General features: G+C 39.2%; 1 protein-coding gene and 1 long non-coding RNA gene across 4 annotated transcripts in view; one reads left to right on the plus strand and one right to left on the minus strand.

Moving 5' to 3' along the window:
• Positions 1–23,968, minus strand: part of IGF2BP3 (insulin like growth factor 2 mRNA binding protein 3) — a 115,296-nt gene that overhangs the window by 47,241 nt on the left and 44,087 nt on the right. For all 3 annotated transcript variants that reach the window (XM_020781090.3, XM_078377191.1, XM_020781099.3), the window contains exons 4-5: positions 10,788–10,839; positions 10,629–10,692 (exon numbers count right to left, since the gene is read on the minus strand). In XM_020781090.3, the coding sequence (XP_020636749.1) occupies positions 10,629–10,692; positions 10,788–10,839 (116 nt within the window). The remainder of the gene's footprint in view (positions 1–10,628; positions 10,693–10,787; positions 10,840–23,968) is intronic.
• Positions 309–11,079, plus strand: LOC140708151 (uncharacterized). Its single transcript, XR_012088311.2, has 2 exons — positions 309–2,493; positions 2,974–11,079. It is a non-coding gene; the product is annotated as an uncharacterized LOC140708151 (long non-coding RNA).

Below are 23,968 nucleotides of genomic sequence, written 5' to 3' on the forward strand. Positions count from 1 at the left end.
ACTTAAATTTGTTATCAATAATGAAGCATGTTGGAAATATATTTTCTTACTCCCAGTTGCTAAGAACAACTGCTTTACCATCATAAGCCATAGCTATGAAATTCTACAGTACTAACCAAAAAAAAAAGTAAAATCCTCTTTAACGTAAGCAAGCGTAAAGAAATTTGTACAAAAGGAGAAATGTACAGAACGGAGTTTCTGCCACTAAAGCATTTATTATTATTATTATTATTTATTTAATTTATATCCCGCCTATCTAGTCGTGGTGGACTACTCTAGGCGGCCGCTGAACTCTGAACATTTCAGCCGCTACCACAAATTTTGAGATACAAGAACTCTATTTAGCTGTCACTGACACTTATCATCCAAGCAGGGATGGGGCTGTAGGAAGATACTCTGCCCTTATCATGACCTCAACCACAGACCCAACCTGAGGCATCCATGCTTACACAGTAAATACCAACAGTAAGGGGGTGTTTGTGTATACTTGTGGAAGCTTCTATGTGATTCAAATCCTTCTACATATTTGGCTTTCAGTTACAAAGCATACCCTGTTTCCATGAAAAATAAGACCTAACCTGAAAATAAGCCCTAGTATGATTTTTCAGGATGCTCGTAATATAAGCCCTACCCAAAAAATAAGCCCCAGTTAAATGAAACCTTGCCCTCCACCATTGTGCAGCATTGTGCAGCAACCAGAAGATGATGACATGACTGTAAAACAAAACATCCCCTGAAAATAAGCCCTAATGCGTTTTTCGGAGCAAAAAAGTAATATAAGACCCTGTCTTATTTTGGGGGAAACACAATCTAGCAATCAAAAATGTTTTTCTATATGGGTAAGACAACAAACAAGCAAATTATATGGAGAATTTGATACATCATATGAGAAACTGCTAGGATTCCAAGTTGACATTTCAACATTACGACGTTTCCCCCTGATGTTGAAAAATACAGTCTCTTAGTAGGTGACATGTTCAGTTTTAAAGCATGGCTCAAATGCGTAGCTGCTTTTATCTTTTCTTTTCCACAATGTACCAAAGATTTTCCCAACACATGTATGTGCATGCACACAAAGAAAGAAAAAAGAAAAAGAGTTTCAGTCAGCTATATTGTGTCATCTTAGAATACAATTACACTGAGTACTTGACAGCAAAAGAAATCGCAAACATGTCCTACAACACAAATAACCAGTGGCATTAATTTCAGGAGCTGAAGTTACCAGTTTTCATAGCAACTGAGCTGCTCTCAAGTAGTGTGGATGGGAGCAGAATTCTGAAGTTGAAGAAATGACAAGTGCTACTACGGTAATCATGTATAGCCGTTCCTAGAATTCTTACATCAAAAAAAATCCATTTATCTGGACTTCAATTTTCCCTGTATCTAAAAAAGGGGCAAGGTACAAGGTAAGATTTAGATCAAGCAAGTTAAATTGATTAAAAATTAACATCCAATTAGAAACTCTGCTACTCCTGGGCCAGCCTTGTTCATACTAAGATCACAAATGTTTCAAGACTGCAAAATTTTGAAATAGCCTGCAGGGGGCTAGAGAGCTATATATTTCCATGCTAAGCATATAATTATGTGACATCAAGTCATTTCTAAGTGGTGATCCTTCCCAGAGCTTTCTAGGTATAAAATACTTGGAAGTGTTTTGTAGACCTTTCTTCTGCTTGTGCTCGGGGATGCCCAGGATAGCTCTTCTGGGAGGCATAGTGGAAAATCAGAACTCCTGATACTGCAGCCCAGGTGCTGCAGCCACTGAACTATCCAGGTAGCCATTATACATTGTAAATCGTTCGTTTCTTTGGCTTATTCAGGTAAAGACAAGCTAGAATGCCAGCTCCTGTATGACATTACAACAAGCAGATGCCATACAGGAATCCTAGCACATTGTGATTTGCATACCCGTCCATAATCAACAATCCTTTCTACATTTACCAAGAGATTTCAGCTTTCCTTGCTAATGTACTTGTAATTTGATATTGCTTCTTTTATTCTATGTGAGGGAAGTATGTTCCACCTCTGATCAATGTAGATAACCTAATATTTTCCTAAATGTGGTGTGTAACTTGTATTTCACTGCTAGCCTGATAGCCACGGGTGACCTAGAACTACATGCAATTGAATAGATGGATTTATGTGCAGCAGAGAAGGCAGGTAAATAGAGGAGGCATGTAGAAATCCAGTGACCAACTATATGGCATCTGCTTGCTGTGACAACCAAAGCTGACACTCTAGCTTGTCTTTACCTGGGCTCTGACTGGGCCATTCCATTCTTTTGCTGATTTGGATGTATGCTTTGGGTTGTTGTCATGCTGAAAGATGAAGTTCCTCCTCATGTTCACCTTTCTAGCAGAAGCCTGAAGGTTTGGTGCCAATATTGACCGGTATTTGGAACTGTTCATATTTCCCTCTACCTTGACTAAGGTCCCTGTCACAACTGAAGAAAAACAGCCCCAAAGCATGATGCTGCCACCACCATGCTTCACTGTGAGTATGGTGTTCTTTTGGGGATGTGCAGTGTTGTTTTTGCGCCAAACACATCTTTTGGAATTAGGACTGAAAAGTTCAACCTTAGTTTCATTAGACCATAACACTTTTCCCCACATGCTTTTGGGAGACTTCAGATGTGTTTTTGCAAAATTTAGTCGGACTTGTATGTTTTTCTTCATAAGAAAAGGCTTTTGTCTTGCCACTCTACCCCATAGCCCAGACATAAGAAGAATAGGGGAGATGATTGTCACATGTACCACACCGCCAGTACTTGCCAGATATTCCTGCAGCTCTTTTAATGTTGCTGTAGGCCTTTGGGAAGCCTCCCTGACCAATTTTCTTCTAGTCTTTTCATCAATTTTGCAGGGATGTCCAGTTCTTGCTAATGTCACTGTTGAGCCATATTTTCTCCACTTGTTGATGACTGTCCTCATTGTGATCCATGGTACATCTAATGCCTTGGAAATTCTTTTGTAGCTTTCTCCTGACTGAGACCTTTCAACAATGAGATCCCTCGAATGCTTTGGAAGCTCTCTGTGGACCATGGCTTCTGCTGTAGGATGTGACTAAGAAAATGTCAGGAAAGACCTACTAGCACAGCTGATCTTTATCTGGGATTCCTCAAAGGCACATTAAATGATGGCAGGGGGGCACTGACTCCTACTTAAGATGAGTTTGAATGTGATTGTTTATGGCTGAAAACAGCTACATCCCCAGTTATAAGAGGGCGTGCACACAGATGCAACCATATTATTTCAGTTTTTTATTTTTACTTCCCTTCACCTAAAAGATTTCAGTTTGTTGTTCAACTGAGTTGTATGGTTCATAGGTCTCATTAAAGGTGGAAAAAGTTCTGAAATTATTTATCTTTGTCTTTTCTTTACATCACAGACCCTTAATATTTTAACAGGGGTGTGTAAACTTTTTATATCCACTCTCTTTCCTAGCTGGATCTAATGAGGGTCTGGCCCCCTGGACCAGCCTATCCACTCATGCATCCCAGTGTTGCAAAGGTCTCGCTCTTCCTCCCAATTGTGCCAGGAATTCCACTGTCTCCCTATTCGGCTGGCTACCCCAGGCAGTGGGCAGGAGTACAAATCTCCCCATGTGGCCAGCTGAGCAGGGAGACAGTGGAATTCCTGGCACCATTGGCAGGAAGAGTGGGACCTTTCTGACACTGAGATGTGTGAGTGGACAGACTAGCACTGGGGGGGGGGAAGACCCTCCTTAGGTCCAGCTGGGATGGGGAAATTCGTATTCATTTACGAATATGCCCATCTCTAGTTCTACCATTTTCCCAAAAATGAGACCTAACCTGAAAATAAGCCCTAGTAGTTTGAAAGCATGCAAATGCAAGTAGATGAATAGGTACCACCACGGCGGGAAGGTAATGGCATTCCGTGTCTAGTCATGCTGGCCACGTGACCACAGAAGATTGTCATTGGACAAACGCTAGCTCTGTGGGTTGGAAACAGAGATGAGCACCGCCCCCTAGAGTCGGACGCGACTGGACAAAATGTCAAGAGAAACCTTTACCAATGATTTTTCAGGATGCTCATAATATAAGCCCTACCCCCCAAAATGAGCCCCAGTTAAGTGAAACCCCACCCTAGTGGCACTGTGCAGTAACCAGATGACATGACTCTATTTGAATAAATGTAGATTTTTATACATTAAAAAAAATAAAACCTCCTCTGAAAATAAGTCCTAATATGTTTTTTGGAGCAAAAATTAATATAAGAGCCTGTCTTATTTTTGGCAAAACACGGTAGCACTAAATGATAATAAAGACTAGGAAACCTGGAGAACCATGGCTGAAGTCTGTAGACAACAATGACTACATCAATAATTAGTCTGACTTGGGACAAAGTAGCTTCTGATGTTCCTAATTTACTACCAGAATAGCTTCTAACATCTGGAATGATTGCCTTTTTATCTACTAGTGACTAGAACCAACCACAGTTTTTAACCTTTTGCATGTAATGCTCCCATCCACGTGAAGATCTTTTAGTACTAAGTGGCCTGAATCTCATGATCACTGAATTCAGTGATAATGACAAAAATCTTGCATTTGTATTCATTGTCATGTTTTAAATCAACACAATCGACAGTTTTTTAAAAAAAAAATATGTTGCTTCTGATGCTTATTAAACAATTAAATGATCTAGTCAAAGTTAAGCACTTACATTTTAACAGGACCAATTTAATTCCTTCAAAACAAGCCCCTACTCTTAATACTACCATTCTCAACTTAAAATTTTCTCCTCCTAAACTACGAATGTACATTCCAAAATCCACATGGAAAGTGTTACAGGCTCTCTATCTTCTGAAATCAGCTAGGTTTAAAGAGAACGACTCAAATTCTAATCTCAACAACAACCTCAACCTCAACCACAACATACTCCCCAGCCATCCTCAATGGGGGCCGTATGGTCCCTGACACATTTGAAGGGGGCCACACCGGAAACACGTCTTCACACACCACCTTATAAGGTTTGTTATGTGACTTATACAATCTTGATTTGATCTATATTTCTTTCGTATTGTGTTTAAGGCCAAGGTTAAAAAGAAAAGAGTTGAGAATGGATGATCCCTCCACATCTGGCCTTTTTCTTCAAAGCTTTCTGGTAATCTGACATACTTTTTTTAAAACTGAAAGATGTACCTCATTTATTTGTCCTCTTAAATGTTGTCTGATGTTTTCCCCCCTACAATCTACTTTTAAATTAATATAGCAACAAGGGATAAAACAGTGTCTTGTACACTATCAAAAGGGGTCTTCTCCCTTGCTCAAAGCAGCTTCATGTAAGAGTAGAGAAGCAGGAACGACAGCACTCTTATTTCTAGGCAGGGCAGGCGGCCAACTGGTCTTGGCAAACTTGCTCTCTCTCTCTCTCTCTCTCAATTTTGCTGCTCACATGCAGCTGCTGTAGAGCTGCACCTGACTGCCTGGAGACAACTGTTACTCCCCTACAAGCAAGTCAGCAAATACCCAATTACAATGCTACATAAAGGAAAATTAAACTGTCAATTGGTTAGCATTGACTTCTTGTAGCAGTCAAGAAAACTGCACTATGGTGTATTATTTCAGAATACAGCTCAGAGTGGAGGAAGTACTTTCCTTTCCACTCAGCTATGTAATGTTGTGGAAATCCGACAAAACAGGTTTTGTGTATTTTTAGTGGGTTTTGTTTTAAGTCTTTTCTAGTTATATTTTAAAAGAATACAGAGCAGTAAGAGTGATGGTACAGTGTAAAGGAAGTAAGTAGATGCAGGAAAGTTCCCACACAATTCAACCTCATGGCTGTCAGGGAAGCATTCGGAAGATACTAGAATAAACCTTAGGCCAGCGGTTCTTAACCTTTTCTTTACCACAGACCCCCTTTAAATACCTTTTGTTGCTGCAGATCACCAAAACCTAAGATTTTAAACCCTTAAAATGCATCATATATTTTAAGTTTCTCATGAAGAGTCTCATCGACGGATATTCCTTGCTATAATGCTGACACTTTTAAAGATGCCAGGTAGAAGCTTCATTTTGCTTTGTACAGGATCCACCCTCATCAAAAGCATCAGTTCTTTTATGTTTCAGATTCAGCCAATGATCCATTCTAAGGCTCAGCCAAAATGTATTGTTACAAAATTCACTGCGGTAATATCAAAAAGTCACTTTACTCAGCAATAATCAAGTGATTTTATTAGCCGAAATTGAAGAAGAAATACAATCACAAAGTCCATCCGAACTCACACTGACTGACTCAGACTCTCTCTTCCCATGGTTTCTGACTGACTGTGCAGTAGCAAGAAATGTAACTGAAATGGCAGTGGTCGCCCTGCAAGATGATCTCCTGAAGGAGGCAGATGAGGCAACCCTGCTAATCCTTTCAGATCTTTCTGCAGCCTTTGATACCATCAGCCACAGTGTCCTTCTGAAACAGTTACTGAGTTTAGAATTTGAGGGGTTTGTTCTTTGGTGGTTTTAGTCTTTCCTTCAGGGACAATCTCAGATGGTACATGCTTTTCAATATCTATATGAAGCTGCTGAGAGAAGTCGTATGGAGATTTGGAGTTTGTTGACACCAATATGTGGATTACACGCAGCTCTATCTCTCCTTTCAAGTTCCTTGAGCACTGTCTAGCATTGATAATAGGCTTGATGAGGGCCAGTAAACTGAAACTGAATCTAGATAAAACAGATTCTACTGTTGGGAGGATTGATGGACCAGTTAGAAGAATATTTACTTGACTTTGATGGGGTTACATTCCCCACGAAGGATCAGGTTTGCAGCCTGGGTGTACTCCTGGACACAGCTCTCATTATGGAGGTGCAAATATCTGCTGTGGCCAAGAGTGCTTTTCATCAGCTTTAGTTGACTGCCCAGCTGCATCCCTATCTGGAGAAGAAATGCCTGACAACAGTGGTTCATGCTCTGGCAATCTCTAAAATAGACTAGTGTAACACTGCTGTGGCCGATATAAACACATATCCTCAAACCTGGCATATCTGCATTGGCTCCTTGATAGTGTCCATGTCCAAGTCAAGGTGCTGGTCATTATCTATAAAGCCTGTAATGGTTTAGGACCTCAATATTTGTCAGAATGTCTCTCCCACAAAGCAGTCCATGATGACAAAAATGGTGACACTTAAGGAGGCCAAAAGAGAACACCAGGAACCATGCTTTTTTGGTCACAGCCCCTTGCCCTTTGGAACAAGCTTCCAACAGAGGATCACCAGGAACCGTCTCTCTTGATATTTTAGAAATCAGTAAAAAGAGTATTATTTAAAGTCTTCCTTTATTAGTACTTTTATTACCTGAGATGTTCAAATCTTTTAAAATCTGTTTAATACTATTTGAAGATAGGTTCTAGCTAGAGACATAGTTTTATTTTATGGTATTTTGTTTCATTTATTATATGTGATAGTAACATGTTGTGAATTTTCCAGAGAATGTGAGCACTATGGTGTGGTCTAATTGTTGAATGAATGAATGAAAGGATGGATGGATGGACGGATGGATGGATGAATGAATGAATGAATATTTTCCTACCATTAATTTAATTTTGGAGTTAACATTCCAGAGATATACATCTGAACATTTTTCTATAGAGGGTATTACACAGTGAAGGGGGGTCAGGGTGAGGATAGAACACAAAATTAGTTCAAAGTAACAGCATTCTAATAAGATTTTAAAGACATGATAATTCATAGAAAACTGGTTGCGACTGTATCTTTGAATTTTTCTTAGCATTGCAAGGGAACTGAAGAAAGTACAAGAAGCCTCTATCTGAAGGGTAGATGCTGCAAGCACTTTTATTTTTATTGTTATTTTTAAAGCAAAAAAAAAAAGTCCTTAAATTAGAGTTGATAACATTACTTAGCCACAAGATGGCAGAAATTTCCAAGTTACAGAAAGCCTCAAATGGTATCTCTTAAATTTAAGTTTGGGTCGTTGATAGGGAAAAGATAGGCTATCAACAGGCTACGGAACTTCAGCCAAGATGTTTCAAGAGCATTAGGAAATGGGTGGAATAGGAATCTTAAACTAATTTAGCATAACAGATTAGAAAAATATCAATTAATAATTTAAACTTTGTTAACATACAAAACAATAATACACCCAAACTTCTACTATGCCAGCTGTCAGAACAAAAGGTACAATTAGCAGTTTTCTCAGATAAAAATATACAAAATCAAGAGAACAAAAAAAAAAAAAGTTTTGTGATAAATCAAAAGGTTGGTTTAGCCTCATATTATTATCACTGCTGAGCTCTAGTATCTCAGTCCGAAGCTTTTTGACTTGCCTGTAAGAGATCCATTTACCAGATATGAGAACCAACCCATACAGGAAAGACTGAAATGCAAAGTCTGCACTTCTACTGTCAGACATCTGGACTACAAATGGTAGTATGTGGGGGCAATAGGCTCATTTATGACCACTTGTTCTCCCCATGTGGTGCTAGAGCACAGTTTTGCAGTGACCGAACAGGATGCAGGTGGAAGGGGAAGACAAAATCTAAGCCTACCTCACCTAGTCGCTGGAATTCTACCCACAGAACTCTAAACCCAACCTATTTGAATAAACTGAACCCAACTAAGCCAGAATGAGGATAATGAGACCAAAGCTATATTGTGCCACAAGGATAAAATTCTTAACACAGAACTGGAAAGATTGCCACTTGCCTTTAAATAGGCATGTCTGAAATCTTTGGGGTGTTTTCACATGCAGTGGAACTCCAAAAAACTTTCAATGACAGTGTCCAGAGCTGCCCCCCTCTCCTTCTGTGACCTTATCATCATGTAGCAGAGAAGCTATATTAGAACTTCAGCATTTGGGCCAAAATCAAGGATCGAAGAGCAACGACTCTTATGTACTGCCTCCTTGCAGGCTACTGTAATCTTTATACAAATTTTCTTGTCTGTATATGCCATGTGCTTATTCAAAGAATAAGGACAGGGCACACAGATTAATGCTCATTTGTTCCCCAGTGTCATGGAAAGTTTTCTTATCCTGAATTCCTGAAGATATCTGGAATCTTCTGGACAGAATTCCAATTACCACATCCTTCTAGAGGCAGACAGGGTTCCATCACAATTGCTCCAGAGGGTATCGCTACGTTGCCCTCCCAGTCTGAGATAGAAAAACAAGGTAGTACTTATCCTACCCCCAAAAAATCTCCGAAGAGAGAAAAAAATCTGAATAATCTGACAAAATGCAGTAAAACATAAAATATAACAAGACAGGAGTTTTTAGGTGAAAGAAAAAATGTTCCTGTAGTCCCCCACTATTGCCCCTCCATAACATACAATGAAATACAGCTATTCACATGCTACAAAGTGTAAAAGAAATACCCTCTAGAAGATTTAAAATAATAATAATATTTCACTGTGCAAAAGCAAAGTGTGTTGCTTATATACTGGCCCATAGCGCTTAAAGCACTTTCTGGGTTTTTCCAATTTAATTATGCAGGCTACTTTCCCTCCCACCCAGGGTACTGAAACTACCAACCATGGAAGGCGGGAAGGCTGAGTCAACCTTGAGCTGGCTACCTGAGTCCATCAGGATCAAACTCAGGTCCTGAGCAGAGTCTTGATTGCAATACTGAGGTTAACCACGGTGCCATGAGGCTACAACAAAAGTACTAGCACTTCATAGTCTTAAAGGCAGCCATTTGGGGTGTTTTGCATTGTATTTTAATCCACAATTTATCAAATGCGCAGTGAAACCACCTGCCTCGCTCTTTTTTATTTTCTATGGCTCACAGCATGGCTGTAACAAACGTCAATCACAGATACAACTTTACTCATTGGCTTAAAAGGTGAGGATAGATAGGATAGAACAGAACTTGAATATTTTTTCCTTACACCTCAAGATCTAAAAAAGTTTTGTTGTTTTTCAAGTTGGGATTTCAGTCCCAGCCATTTTTTTAAAAAGGGTACCAGGTGACAAAACATGACAAACTAGACAATATTGCAACCCTAATAAGATATCCCCTCTAACATTGGGCAGCCTTGCTCATGTTCTAATCTGGCCGCATCTTCCTTGAACCCTCTGAATGAAGCAAGACATACTGAGACTAAAACCTGAATGCTGATGTGATGTTTCATTTGTTATTATGTATTGTATTAAAATCCTCAGACATTTGAAATCAAGGCTTCAAAAGATAACAATGGGCTAGAAAACATCTATTAAATCAGGACTACTGGTTTTACTTTTTGCATCTAAGCCCCGAGGAAATTTTCCAAACTCCACAAATGCCAACAAAGATTTTCATTCACTTCTAGACAAAAAGATATGACTAATTAATTATTTTACATCGTAGTTTTGAACTTAAGACTCTTAAAATATAATCCTCTTTATTTATTTAGATGTGTCCCACTGTGTTCAAGTTGCACTTGAAATCAGTGGGGTTGATCACCAAAAAAGCTGATGTAAAAATGTAAGCTTCACATTTAGAATATTATTTAAAATGCAGAGAGAAAAACTATGCAATTGGTAAAGTAGAAGCTAAGATAAACTAAGGGCATTTCTTCTACAAAGGCCATTCTAACACCACTTTCGCAAAGTTACAATTGTTCTGATACAAGAGAAGAAATCGGTTACACTCTAAAGCGGAAGTAAATAGATACTTACTGTCTGGCTTGGTCCTTATTGGCATATGTTACATTTACTACTGCAGTCTCTGTGTCAGTATTCACTGAAACAAATAGGTAAATATAGGAGAAAAATATTAGATTTCAGGTTTGATTGCCTTCTCTTAAACAAAAAATGGCTTTGAGTTGTTTGCATTACCTTGCTCACAGTTCTCCACTGTTCCATACTGTGCTAGTAAACTGTCCAGCACCTGTGAAAAAGGAACACTGGATTAAAATTTAAAATTTCCCTGCAGCTGAATGTGCAAATACATGTCTCTAGCAGCTTGCAAATAGTCCTCAATGTTATCTGCTTTCTTCATAGCTATTAACACTATCTTCCCCACCCCAGTTTCTCTTCCTTGTGTCCTGAAAGTGAATGTCCACATTTTGTTTGACAGCCATCAGGTTACCTGTTAACAGTTAGAACTGACCTATCTAAAGGCGCATAACAACAAAATCAACATTAAGCTTAAAGGTGAGCAACTAAGTGAATCCATATAGCACAACTACAGTGGTTCCTCGACTTACAAACATTCCCAGTTGCGAAAATTTCGAGGTATGAAAAGCAAAATTTTGCTTCTGCTTGAGGCTGGAGCTTCGACCTATGAAAGAAAAAAAGGCAGGGGAAAAGGGCGGGAAATTCAAAGCCGTCCTCGCGGGGAAGGGAGGCAGAGGACAGCGTGGACGGCTTTGGAAACCCTGCCTCCCGGGCTTCCAAAGCCCTCCCCGCTGCCCTGCCTCCTGTCCCGGCTGCACTCTGCCTCCCATCCCCACTGCCTCCTGCAGCGGCGAAGGCAGCCAGGATGGGAGTCAGAGGGCACTGGGGACGGCTTTGGAAGCTGGCACTTCCAAAGCACCAGCACCCAGCGTGGCAGGGAATCTCGGGAGGTGGCTGTCATGGCGGCGGGGAAGCCCGGGATTCGCCAGCAGCGGTGGCAATTTTTGGGGGAGTATTTTTTCTTCTTCTGCCAGAACGGACTAATCCCTTTTCAATGCATTCCTATGGGAAATAGTGCTTCAACTTACAAAATTTTTGGGGTACAGCCACCCTTCCGAAACGGATTAATTCCGTAAGTCGAGGCACCACTGTCTAAGAACAGTAAGTCCATGGCTAAGAAAAAAAATCCAGATATGGAAAAAAGAAATCTGAATATCAACCAAACTAAATTATGTATTTATAAAGACTGCAGATCTTTGCTTTATTTTTTATTCTTCCATATCTTCTAAAATCCATGCTCCATGTATTTAATACCCCTTTACAAAGAATTTGCTGAATATCATAAACTACAAGAAAAAGCTACTATTTTACACACACTTACGTGGGAGTACGCATCAAAGAACTCAATGGACTTACTTCTGATCAGACAGTGTAACTACCAACATAAGTACATTACTACATCTTGTTTTAATTTGTTTGTCTCAATTTATTTTGCTTGAGACAAAAATATTGCAACACAGCAAAGTTACTGTCTTCTTCACAACACAAAATTGATATCCTCAGTTTTGTACAACTTCTGCACAGAACTTCAAAACCATATATATATGTGCAGCAAGGTTTACTTAGGAAAAATCCAGTAAGTCTGAGGTTGAAGACTGCACACATTGAAACAAAGTTTCCAGTTATTATACTTTCCACAAAACGAAAAAAATTTAAAATAGAAAAGACATGCTCATTAAACACAAAAAGTGGAATCTAATAAACACAGCATTGAACATATCTAAGTACACCTTACATGTCTAGGAATTTTTTTTAAGTGTCTGATATGACAAAACCTTTTTTATAATCTTTATTTTTAAAACATGTTTACTCTGAAGGAAGCTTGGCTGAGCAGAATGAAACTTGCTTTTCAGTTAATTCCACGACCACTCCAATCACTGAAATAAAAAATGACTTGCACATATCTGGAATGCAGCTTTTCAAGTTAGACTTGATGTCATTACTTTCCCCCCCCCCCACCAAAAAAAGAATGAATATTTCTTTAAAATCAGCACTACAGAACTTGGACATACTGAAATACATCTCATAACCAAAACTGGATTTCACAAAAAAAAAATTTTTTAGAGCCTTTAGATTATGATTTGGGGAGGATTCAAGCATATCCCTTCTGAGGAAGACTCCTGCCAGAGAAGAGCAACATATTCGGGTTCCACCCATCATCTTAAGATAATAGCACTTTGCTCTCCTAAAAGGTCAAGATCCTCCAAGGCGTGCTATATAGTCGAATATAGAATTGTGGGAAGTAAAGTGAAAAATGCAGGTAGCACTACGTAACATTGTCAGTTTTGCCACAAAGTGGTAGGGTAGGGTGAGGTGTAGCAACATAGAAATAAAATTCTTGATGGCCAGAAAACAAGTAAAGTGCCTGCTTCTCCCATATGTATGACCTCGCCTTATTTAGATAAACAAGCACTTAGAATGTCTACAGATGGATATTCACAAACTTGATGGCTATGCTGTAAGATAATTTTTAGTACTTTAAAAATAATAGCTTTCAAAAAGCATCTTCAATTTGTCCCCCCACAGAAGACAGTGAATGGGAATCCAGACTTAGTTATACTTGAAATAAATGAAACGAAGTCTGAATACACCAGACCATCTTTGTATGAATGTGTACGTAATGAAGTATAATATCCCATTTAGTATGAATGTTATGTCTCGAGGAGGAGGAATGTCATATATCATCTGTTTCTTTAATTGTGAAAGATCAGATACACATTTAGAATTTAAAGAGCAGTATTTTATATAGTGTAGTAACTTTAAAAAATCAGTAACAAACACTGAAATTAAAAGACTGTTTGAAATGTTCTTCTTGAATTTAGCAATACATTTATTAGAATCAAATAATATCTTGTTTATATCTGAAGCTTAGGTATATATTAATATATTAGAGAAAAACAGCAGTAATTGAAACTTGTACGCTTGGTCGTTGATTATGCTTTCCAAATTAACAGTCTTCCGATCCCTACCTGGTTTTGTAATAATCCCTCTTCCATAAATTTTTATTTCCTTTATTTTTAAAAGACAAGCCTTCTAGTTCTACTTTAACACAAATGAGTTTTGTCTGAACTTCTAATCTGTCCTCCTATTTCCACATACAGCCTTTTTTTGGGCAATGAGAACAGAATTTCTCGCCAAGTTGGCAATGCGATAGCAATTCTGATGAGCAGCTGAAAATAAAAGTTTGTTTGTATAAATATTTACTCCAGCTAGAAAATAATTCATTCCTTTCTAATGTAGGAACTCCAGAATTGGTCTAAATTGGGTCTTCTCTTATTATCACACAGATGCCTTTCTTGAACACAAAAAGCTGCAGTCTTACACTGTGGACGTCCATTCATCAGAATCTAAAAGCCAACTCTGTATTATAAACAGTGTTACCCTACACCAGCTAATCCTAGCTGAAACTACCTAGCAAAAGACAAAGTAAGAAAACCAAACATTTATACCTTAAATTATTGTTAATTCATAATTTAGTTTTTCATTCATGCAGTTGTTGCAAAAATAGTATGAGGATGTGCTGCAGCTGAAGACTTAAAAATCAAAGCACAGGATTTCTGGCCATTAGGGAAATCTCAATAAAGATTTTTTAAAATAAAGTAACAAGATAGACTTATAGCCAAGATAAGGATCATAAGCAAAACTGTTTTCCAGTTACACTGCTAACACAATACAGTATGTTTTAACAGATAAATCTAAACATTTTTTACACCGGCATTGGTGAAATTCAGTATCAGATCAGAAAATTAAAATTTTTAGAAACTAAATATAGATGTACTTAGTGAATTCTTGTGGGTTAGGGGAAACCTGTGTTAAGATGTAACTAAGATAGAAACAGAAATCTTAGGGGTAGCTTCCATTTGCTTATTTAAAATACAGCAATATTTCAGCACCTCTGAAGTATTGTTGAAACAGTTCATACATGTAAGAATGACTACAGTATTTTTTAAAAAAACTGCCAAAATATTGTTTACTTAACACAAAAAAGGGGGAATGTATCTGTTACTTCAAGGTAGCACAATTTTTCAAGGGATACATTCCCTTGGAGGTAACTTATCTGGGTTGCATATCAGCTAGACTGGGTTGAAACCAACAGTAACATTGGATTGGAACCAGACTGGAACCAAAAGGAAAACAGTGCACCTATTGATGTTCTCTCTCTCTCTCTCTCTCTCTCTCTCTCTCTCTCTCTCCTTCTATTTCCTTCTCCTATGAGGCTACAGAGGAAGGAACAGATTGTTTGCAAAGGCAGGAAAATTTTGAAATTAGGTTGAGGGCCATGTGGTGTGTCAGGCCAAAAGATCCTTGTGGTCCAGAGGGTGTGCACTATCATTCCAACTCCTAATATCGAACACACCAGAACTGATACTTAAGTGGAAAGGGATGCATCTAGGTCATTTACACTACGGGTGAGCAACTGTGTCCATCTGGATGCTTCTATGCTACGAATTGCAAGAATTCCTCACCACTCACATGCTGGATGTGGCTGAGAGGAGCTGTAGGCTAAGGCCACTGGGAGGGAACACAATGCCCACTCCAGAATAATACAACTGAAAAACAAAGTGATCAGTTCCTTCTGATAATTTGTGGTCCTTTGACTTGAAAATCTCTGCGTCCTAAAAAAAAAAGACTGGAAATTGGCAAGTGAAATATTCAAGCAGTCCTTTACTATCAACGACCACACTTTCCTTGTCAACAGGAATTGGTCAAATGCTAGGGACAGTGTCTGTTGGCTATACCCCTAATCTCCATACATTGCACCCTGTGTCCCTGTGCTGTTAGATTACAGACTCTATGTGCATAGAGGTAACATGTACATATCTCCATGTTTTTAGTGAACCTGAACTTTACAGCAAGCAACAAAGCATAAAATCACACTACAAGTTCCCAGTACTGGTGTAAAGATATCTCTAATTCATCTGGGTAAATATAGTCAAACTCCTTTTGCATGTAACAGTGATTTGCACTATAGTAACTCTTTTTTTAGCAGTCCAGCTCCCTACTGCTATGGGAAGCTACATTAGTAAGATTACCACAGATGGAGGATTTTACACCCTTAATGGGGTACAGCTGCCTACACACTATGTCACAGTAGCTGCTGCAGTACCAAATCCCAGAGTTCTGCACTCAAAAAGGAAGATTATAATGCACAAGAAGCAAAGCTGAAAGTAACACCACATTCCCCCCCCCCCATCTATTCTATTTAAAATTCATCTGGAGCATAGTTGGTTTTACTTTTGAGAAACTGAAAATATCTGCTGGATGGTGTGTGTTTATGGATACAAAGAGAAGAACAAGATGTAAGGGCAGAATTGTTTTAACAATCACGAAGCATAATTGTTCCTAGAGAACAACATTCCGCAACTGCTCCAGGAGTCTCCACTCTGCAGTTACATAAGCCAGAGATGGCTGTGCTGGAGTTTCTGCCATGTGCAGGTGAATACTGAAAGCCCTTGAACCACTGGCAAAGAAGGACAACTGTGTACAGAACTCATCATGCACAGGAAGTACAAATGGGAGTTGGACCCAAGTATTATAAAATCGCAAACTGTGCTAAATCGTGGTGTGAGAATTGGACCATGACTTTGGAGTCTCACATTCAAGTTCCCACTCAGGCAGGAAGTTCACCAGAAGACCTTCAGCTGCTAGTTTTATGAGTTTACCTTATTATATCTGTATGCCAATAAAGGTTTATTATTATTATTATTATGCAAGGCTGTTAGGAAAATTAAAATCCTTGAGCAACTTGGAAAAAGAGCAGTCCATAAATTAACTAATAACCCAATGAGGACATGAGAGGACCTCCTTGGGGACTGCATCCAGGCTATGAAACTCCATTTTGAGGTAGGCCAAGCTGACCCCCTCCCAGTTGCCCTATCTCACAAGGAAAAAGACATTTTTAAATTTTATTTTATTTATATCCCACCGTTCTTCCAATAAGGGGACACAAGGCGGCTGACAACACGAAATATTAGAATCAAAATCAAGACATTAGCATTAAAACACTAATTGCGTCAGAACATTTCTCTGTACAGAAAAACAACTTTAAAGTTAAGAACATTTTCCCATTATAAACAAGTTAAAACAAATTTAAAATACCTGAAAAAATATGCCAATAAGAACATGCTACAATGTAAAGCAGTGAGTATACAGCTTGTATACCAGTGTAAATGTGCTGTCCCCTCAAAATAATGCAACACACAGCCATTAATGTTTAAACCGCTGGCAACAAATGTGAGTACACCCCTAAGTGACAATGTCCAAATTGGACCCAAGTAGCCGTTTTCCCTCCTTGATGTCATGAGACCAGATAGTGTCGCAAGTCTCAGGTGCGAAGGGGGAGCAGCTATTATCGCTCTCACTCTCTCAGACTGGTCACTGGAAGTTCTACATGGCACCTCATGGTAATGAACTATCTCAGGATCTGAAAAAATGAATTGTTGCTCTACATAAAGATGGCCTAGGCTATAAAAAGACTGCCAAAACCCCGAAGCCGAGCTGCAGCATGGTGGCCAAGACCATACAGCAGTTTAACAGGACAGGTTCCACTCAGAACAGGCCTCACCATGGTTGACCAAAGAAGTTGAGTGCCCGTGCTCAGCATCATATCCAGAAGTTGGCTTTGGGAAATAGACATATGAGTGCTGCCAGCATTGCCGCAGAGGTTGAAGGGGTGGGGGTCAGTTTGTCAAGACCATACACCACCCACTGCATCAAATGGGTCTCCAGGGCTGTTGTCCCAGAAGGCAGCCTCTTCTAAAGATGATGCAAAAGAAAGCCTGCATACAGTTTGCTGCAGACAAAGGACATGGGTTTCTGGAACCATGTCCTGTGGTCCAATGAGACCAAGGTAAACTTATTTGGTTCAGATGGTTTCACGTGTGTATGGTGGCAACCAGGTGAGGAGTACAAAGACAAGTGTGTCGTGCCTACAGTCAGGCATGGTGGTGGGAGTGTCATGTCTGGGGTGCATGAGTGCTGCTGGCACTGAAGAGCTATAGTTCATTGAGGGAACCATGAATGCCAACATGTACTGTGATATATTGAAGCAGAGCATGATCCCCTCCCTTTGGAGACTGGGCCACAGGGCAGTATTCCAACATGACAATGACTCCAAACACACCTCCAAAACAACCACTGTCTTGCTAAAGAAGCTGAGGGTAAAGGTGATTGACTGGCCAAGCATGTCTCCAGACCTAAACCCTACTGAGCATCTGTGGGGCATCCTGACACGGAGATGGTGGTGTGCAAGGTCTCTAACATCCACCAGCTCTGTGATGTCATCAAGGAGGAGTGGAATAGGACTCCAGTGGCAACCTGTGAAGCTCTGGTGATCTCTATGCCCAAAAGGGTTAAGGCAGTGTTGGAAAATACTGGTGGCCACACAAAATACTGACACTTTGTGCCCAATTTAGACATTGTCACTTAGTGCTTTTGTTGCCAGCAGTTTAGACATTAATGGCTGTGTCTTGCGTTATTTTGAGGGGACAGCACATTTACACTGTTATACAAGCTGTATACTCACTGCTTTACATTGTAGCCAAGTGTCATTTCTTCAGTGTTGTCACATGAAAAGATATACTAAAATATTTATGAAATGTGAGAGGGTGTACTTACTTCTGTGATATACTGTATAAGGCTTATGGTAAATTGCATTCCAACCTATGTTCAGATCTGGCCTTTCTTAATAGTAAGACAAGTAATGCTGTACAAGCTTACAAGAAAAACAAAACAGGACTCTCACTTACTATGGTAAGAGGAGGGCTTTGTGTGTTTTTACACATACTTATTTTCACAAAGGGCAACAACTGAGCTAATAGGCCTAAGCCATATCAGGTAAACAGGATTCAGTGTACATCCCAGAATCTTCTGGAGGCTTTCCTCAGTTTGTCACTGAAGAAATAAATTTTTCTCAAAGGAAAGCTTGAAAACCATTTTGCTAAGTTAAAAGGCAAAACATTTCTCTTAAGTTGCATTTGTGAAATCAAACTTATCAGGATATATTTAATTTGTTTAGTGGTAGCTGTGGTTTTGACAGGGCAACTTCTGTGTGAGTGATCAAGCAATTCTGAGACAACTGAAATCAGTAAGGTTTTCAGTGCATGCTAATAGAAATGAGACTACAGCCAAAGGCTGAAAAATCCACAACTACTCCTATCTGAAGTGCCCATTACAGCTCAACTAATGAGCATCATGATGTCCAAGGAATAATCAAGGATGTTGCTAAGGTCTTGTCCTATACAATTTAATTAACAAATAGCAACTTGTAAGAAGGATGAATTGACAAGACTTCCGGTTGGAAGTTGTGAAGTCAGTAGTTCTAATGTAGTTCCCCAAGTTTTGAAGTTATTCGTACCGATTGTTCAAACCCAAGTGCATGTATTAAACTGCTGTAATACTTAATAATTTTGCTACTCCACATTCTTCTTCCAAATCAATGCAATAAAACCTAGTAAGCATACAGCTAAAGGGAAGACGCATTTCCTCTTCATGTGCATTCTCAACAGTTTTGTGATTTCTTAAAACTATTGCTTATCATTGCCTGCTTGCTAGTTTCAATGTAAAAGAACAAGAGAAGTATAATTGCAAAAAGAACCGGAAGGCTTTGAAACATAGCTGTGCACCTTACTTCCTGTTCAGAAAGAAAGCTTCCAGAGAGCACTGGGGCAAGAACAGGAACCTTTCGTGAAGCTAAACTTAGTTAAGCCTCAAAGCCTTCCAGTTGAGGCTTTTCTTCCAGGTAAGCCATGCTTAGGTGTCTGTAAGATGCCTGTCTGTCAGGTAGAACTCCTAGAATGAAGACTTATGGGATTTGTTGCCGAAGAAATCTGAAAATCTCATCCTGAGCATTCATTCTCATTGAAGCTTTGGCAGTTCTATCTCACAGCACCTGTTTCAACACAAGGCACATCTACTGTTGAACTGCCATTTGCTGTCATGATTACATGACTGGCACCTAGACCTTCTCTCTCTTCTTGTTACTTGGAAATATCCATGTTTATAGTCCTCTTAATACTTCCCTCTACAGCCCTGTATGTTAGGAAGAATGAGAGGTTCCATACACTTGGCAATATGTCAGAGCTACATAATACGAAGTGGTGAGAAAGAAGATTGGCAGCGTACACAGGAAGGAACATGGAAGGTACTGAGGAAATAGACAGAAAGCTTGAACCACAACCAAGAAATAGAGAATCAGTGCAGACAGTGAAGTATAGGGTATAATGCTGTGGTACACAGCTTTGATGAAAATTAGGACCACAACATCTTCCACCTAATAAACAAAACTTATATTTCATCATTGTTTTGCCTGCAAAAAGAATGGAATGGACTCAGAAAAACCTCACTTCTTCAGAGGTTTTTAAATAATATACTGTACGAGTAATATATATATTTATAGGTACATAAACTTTGTGTGTAACACATAATTTTATGCTAACTTCGGTATTATTTTTCATGTATTAGACCTTGGTGTAATAAAGTAAATTTTAAATGCAGCTCAAACATTTATAGAATCAGAAGTCAGGGGTTGGAAAGTTTTGGGCCTCCAGTGGTTTTGCAGTACAATCCCCACAACTCCTTAAGCATTGGTTTATCCCATTTATATAAGAAAAGGCCTCCTTAAGATGAAGTTATCCTATGCAACAAAGCAAAAATACCCCACTACAGTGGTGCCTCGACTTATGAAATTAATCCGTATTGGACCGGTGGCCTGAACTCGAAAATTTTGTAAGTAGGAAGCACCATTTCCCACAGGAATCCATTGAAAACCATTTAATCCGTTCCGGACAAAGAAAAAAAATCCTGGGCTTCCAAAGCTGCACCCGCTGCCCTCTGCCTCCTGTCCCCGCTGCCCCCCTGCCTCCTGTCCCCGCATTTCCTGCCATTTCCCCCTGCCTTTCATAGGTCGAAGCTCCGGCTGCAAGTTGAACCAAAATTTTGCGGCTGGAGCTTTTTCATACCTCGAAATTTTCGTAAGTAGGGACGTTCGTAAGTCCCCACTGTATAACTCATTTTCAAAGGAAAACAAAAAGCTGCTTCTAAATTGTTGTGTCTGTTGGAAGGCAGGATGACCACATATACTTCGAGTCTGTAATTCAAGTGGTGCCATAATGAGTCCAGAGGAAGAATGTACGTTATGATCATCATCATTTCAGTAGTGCTATGCATATACATGATACTTCACAAGTCTGAAAGGTATCTCATAACAGAACCACGAAAATACCATCTTTTATCCCATAACAGGAGAAAAGAGGTTTAGGGACAGAATGCATATCCAGACAAGTCACTTTGTTTACAGCCTACTAGAAACAAACAACACTCTTTAGAAAGAAGTTTCCACTTCTGCTACATATCAGGTGCTCTAGGCACCATCTCTAATGCTCTCTGGTGAAAAGTAATACAATGGTGCCTCAACTTACAAACTTATTTGGTTCTGGAACTCCAGTCATACTGTAACTCGAAATGGTCATAAGTCTAAGCAGCATTTTCCATAGGAATGCACTGAAATCCAATTAATCCGTTCTGGCCGAAGGGAAAAAAAATCACCAAAACAAAACACTGCAAGACCCACCATAAAGGCCATTTTCCATTAATAATCCATTCCGGCTGAAGGGAAAAAAAGAAAGCAAACAAACCATGCAGAAATGCAAAAAATAAATAAATAAAATAAAATAAAATAAAAAAAGCAAAGCAAAGCAGAAAGCAAACAAACCCTGCAAGACCCATGGGAAATGGGGGGAAGTTCATAAGTCAAGGCACTACTGTAGATGACATATTTGGGAACATAAAAAGTTCAGGCATGGTCAGGAAATGAGACAGAGGATGGGATCCTCTACTCAAAAATACAATGGGGAAGACTATCCTAGATCCAACTGCTATTTCTAACTAGTGTACACCAGTTCAATCAATGGGACTAACATTATTCTTTATTTACTCATCAGGAAATTAATTCAACAGGTGTATTCTAATTGGGCCTAGCGACTAGATTTATATCGTTAATGCTTTTTTCACTAATGACATCATCAGTAATTTTTATGCTTTCATAAAACCAAACAACATTCTCTTTACAAAGCACACAGGCTTGTTTACAACAGGAAAGGCCTCCTTAAGAATACCAGGGCCATAATTTCATATCCAGTTACCTGTGAGAAATCCTATTGAATCCAATACAATATACTTCTGAGTGGACATGCACAGGATTACCCCCAACACCAAAGAATATTATTTTAAATTGTCACTACTGTATTACAGATTGATCCCAAACATCCTACCTAATTATGCTGCCATACCTTTTTGAGGCAAATTGCCTTAAATTAAGCAATTGCCATGAACATTATCTATTGCATACAGAGTTGTATGATGCAGCATGCCTCCTTGTTTGTTGTGTAGCTACAGAAGAAATCAAAGAGTGCTGTTTCTTGAGTTTACTGTAAGTGATTTCACGTACTCATGTTCTCAACAAGAGCAACTAATCTGTGGTCTGAATCTATTTTCTTCTGAACATTTTACTATAAACCAATAAGCGTGCTCTCTTTGGGAATTTCCCTGCTTTTTGAAATATAAAAACACACAGACACCAGCACTGGGAAATAAACCTGCCTTTACTGAACAACCTGAAGAGGTTTTTTTAAAGAAAATCTACTGTATAAGCAAACAAAATTAAACATTAAACCTAAGGTTCACTGCAGAAAGCAAGCCATGTTCACCATGCTAGTTCTGTCTGGAACTCTAAGGAAACAAAGCTCACTCACAGAGCAGAAAGAATGGCTATTTAAGACTTTCTCTCAAAGAGAAATGTTGTGCATATAGTGGGGTCTCTACTTAAGAACTTAATCCGTATTGGAAGGTGGTTCTCAAGTTGAAAAGTTCTTATGTTGAATCTGCATTTCACATAGGAATGCATTGAATACCATTTAATCCGTATCTGCTCTTTTCCGTCCATAGAAACTACAGTGGAACCTCTACTTAAGAACTTAATCAATTTTGGAATGGTGTTCTTAAGTTGAAACGTTCTTAAGTTGAAGCAAAATTTCCCATAGGAATGGACTGAAAACCAATTAATCCGTTCTGGCTGGGGTTTTTTTTTGTTATGTAGAGGTGCGTTCGTACATTGAAGCATTAGTTCCCATAGGAACTAATGCAAAGCTGGTTAATACGTACTCTACCACTAGGGGGAGAATTTTTTTTTAACCTAAGATGACCTTAAAAAAAGAGCAGGAAAGGTTTTTTTTTCCTGTTCTTATCTTGGATTTCTGTTCTCAAGTAGAAGCAAAATTTAGCAAATGGAGCTGTTCTTAAGTTGGATTGTTCTTAAGTAGAGACGTTCTTAAGTAGAGACCCCACTGTACTCTGTTGTGTGCTGCTCATAAATTTACTGAAAAACACACGCTAGAATGATATTTGGTCCACTAAGACCTAAACATATTCAAAGGAGGTGGTGCTATAAAACCATAACTTTCACTCCACAAACTGCCACTCACTATCCATTGTTCATTTGGATAAAAAAGGCAGGCAGAAAACTCAAACTTTCAGAAATCATGGAAATTCAAAATTCAAACCACAATATTTGTAATTAATGACCAAAATTAAAAGGTTGCCAAAAGGTGGTGATTCTTCACTATTCACTTCCATGGACAAGATTCTGGTGATACTTTTACTGTGCCACTAAAAAAAACTAAACACTGAAATAATGCTGTGGTTTTAGCAAATATAGGTAAGGTTCCCCTTGACATTTAGTCCAGTTGTGTCTGACTCTAGGGCACGGTGCTCATCCCCATCTCCAAGCCGTAGAGCCAGCGTTTGTTCATCAACAGTTTCCGTGGCCACGTGGCCAGTGCGACTAGACACAGAACGCCATTACCTTCCTATCGTAATGGTACCTATTTATCTACTAGCATTTTCACATGCTTTCGAACAGCTAGGTTGGCAAGAGCTGGAACAAGCGACAAGAGCTCACTCCGTCGTGTGGATTTGATCTTATGACTGCTGGTCTTCTGACCTTGCAGCACAGAGGCTTCTGCGGTTTAACCTGCAGCGCCACCATGTCCCCTAGCAAATATAGACTTACTTTAAAAAAAGAAAAAACATTACCACATGAAAAACAGCAATGGTGGGAAATGTTGAAGGCAGCAAGAAATAAGGAATTATAAAATCATAAAATAACTGAGTTGGAGGGGGCCTAGAAGGCCATCGAGTCCAACCCCCTGCTCAATATAGAAATCCAAATCAAAGCAGAGCTGGCAGATGGTTGTCCAATTTTCTTTTAAATGCCTCCAGCGCTGGAGCGTTCACCACCTCCTGAAGTAATTGGTTCCATTCTCATACTGCTCTAACAAGATGTT

Source organism: Pogona vitticeps, chromosome 6 (genome assembly GCF_051106095.1).
Source record: "Pogona vitticeps strain Pit_001003342236 chromosome 6, PviZW2.1, whole genome shotgun sequence".
NCBI classification, from domain to species: domain Eukaryota; kingdom Metazoa; phylum Chordata; class Lepidosauria; order Squamata; family Agamidae; genus Pogona; species Pogona vitticeps.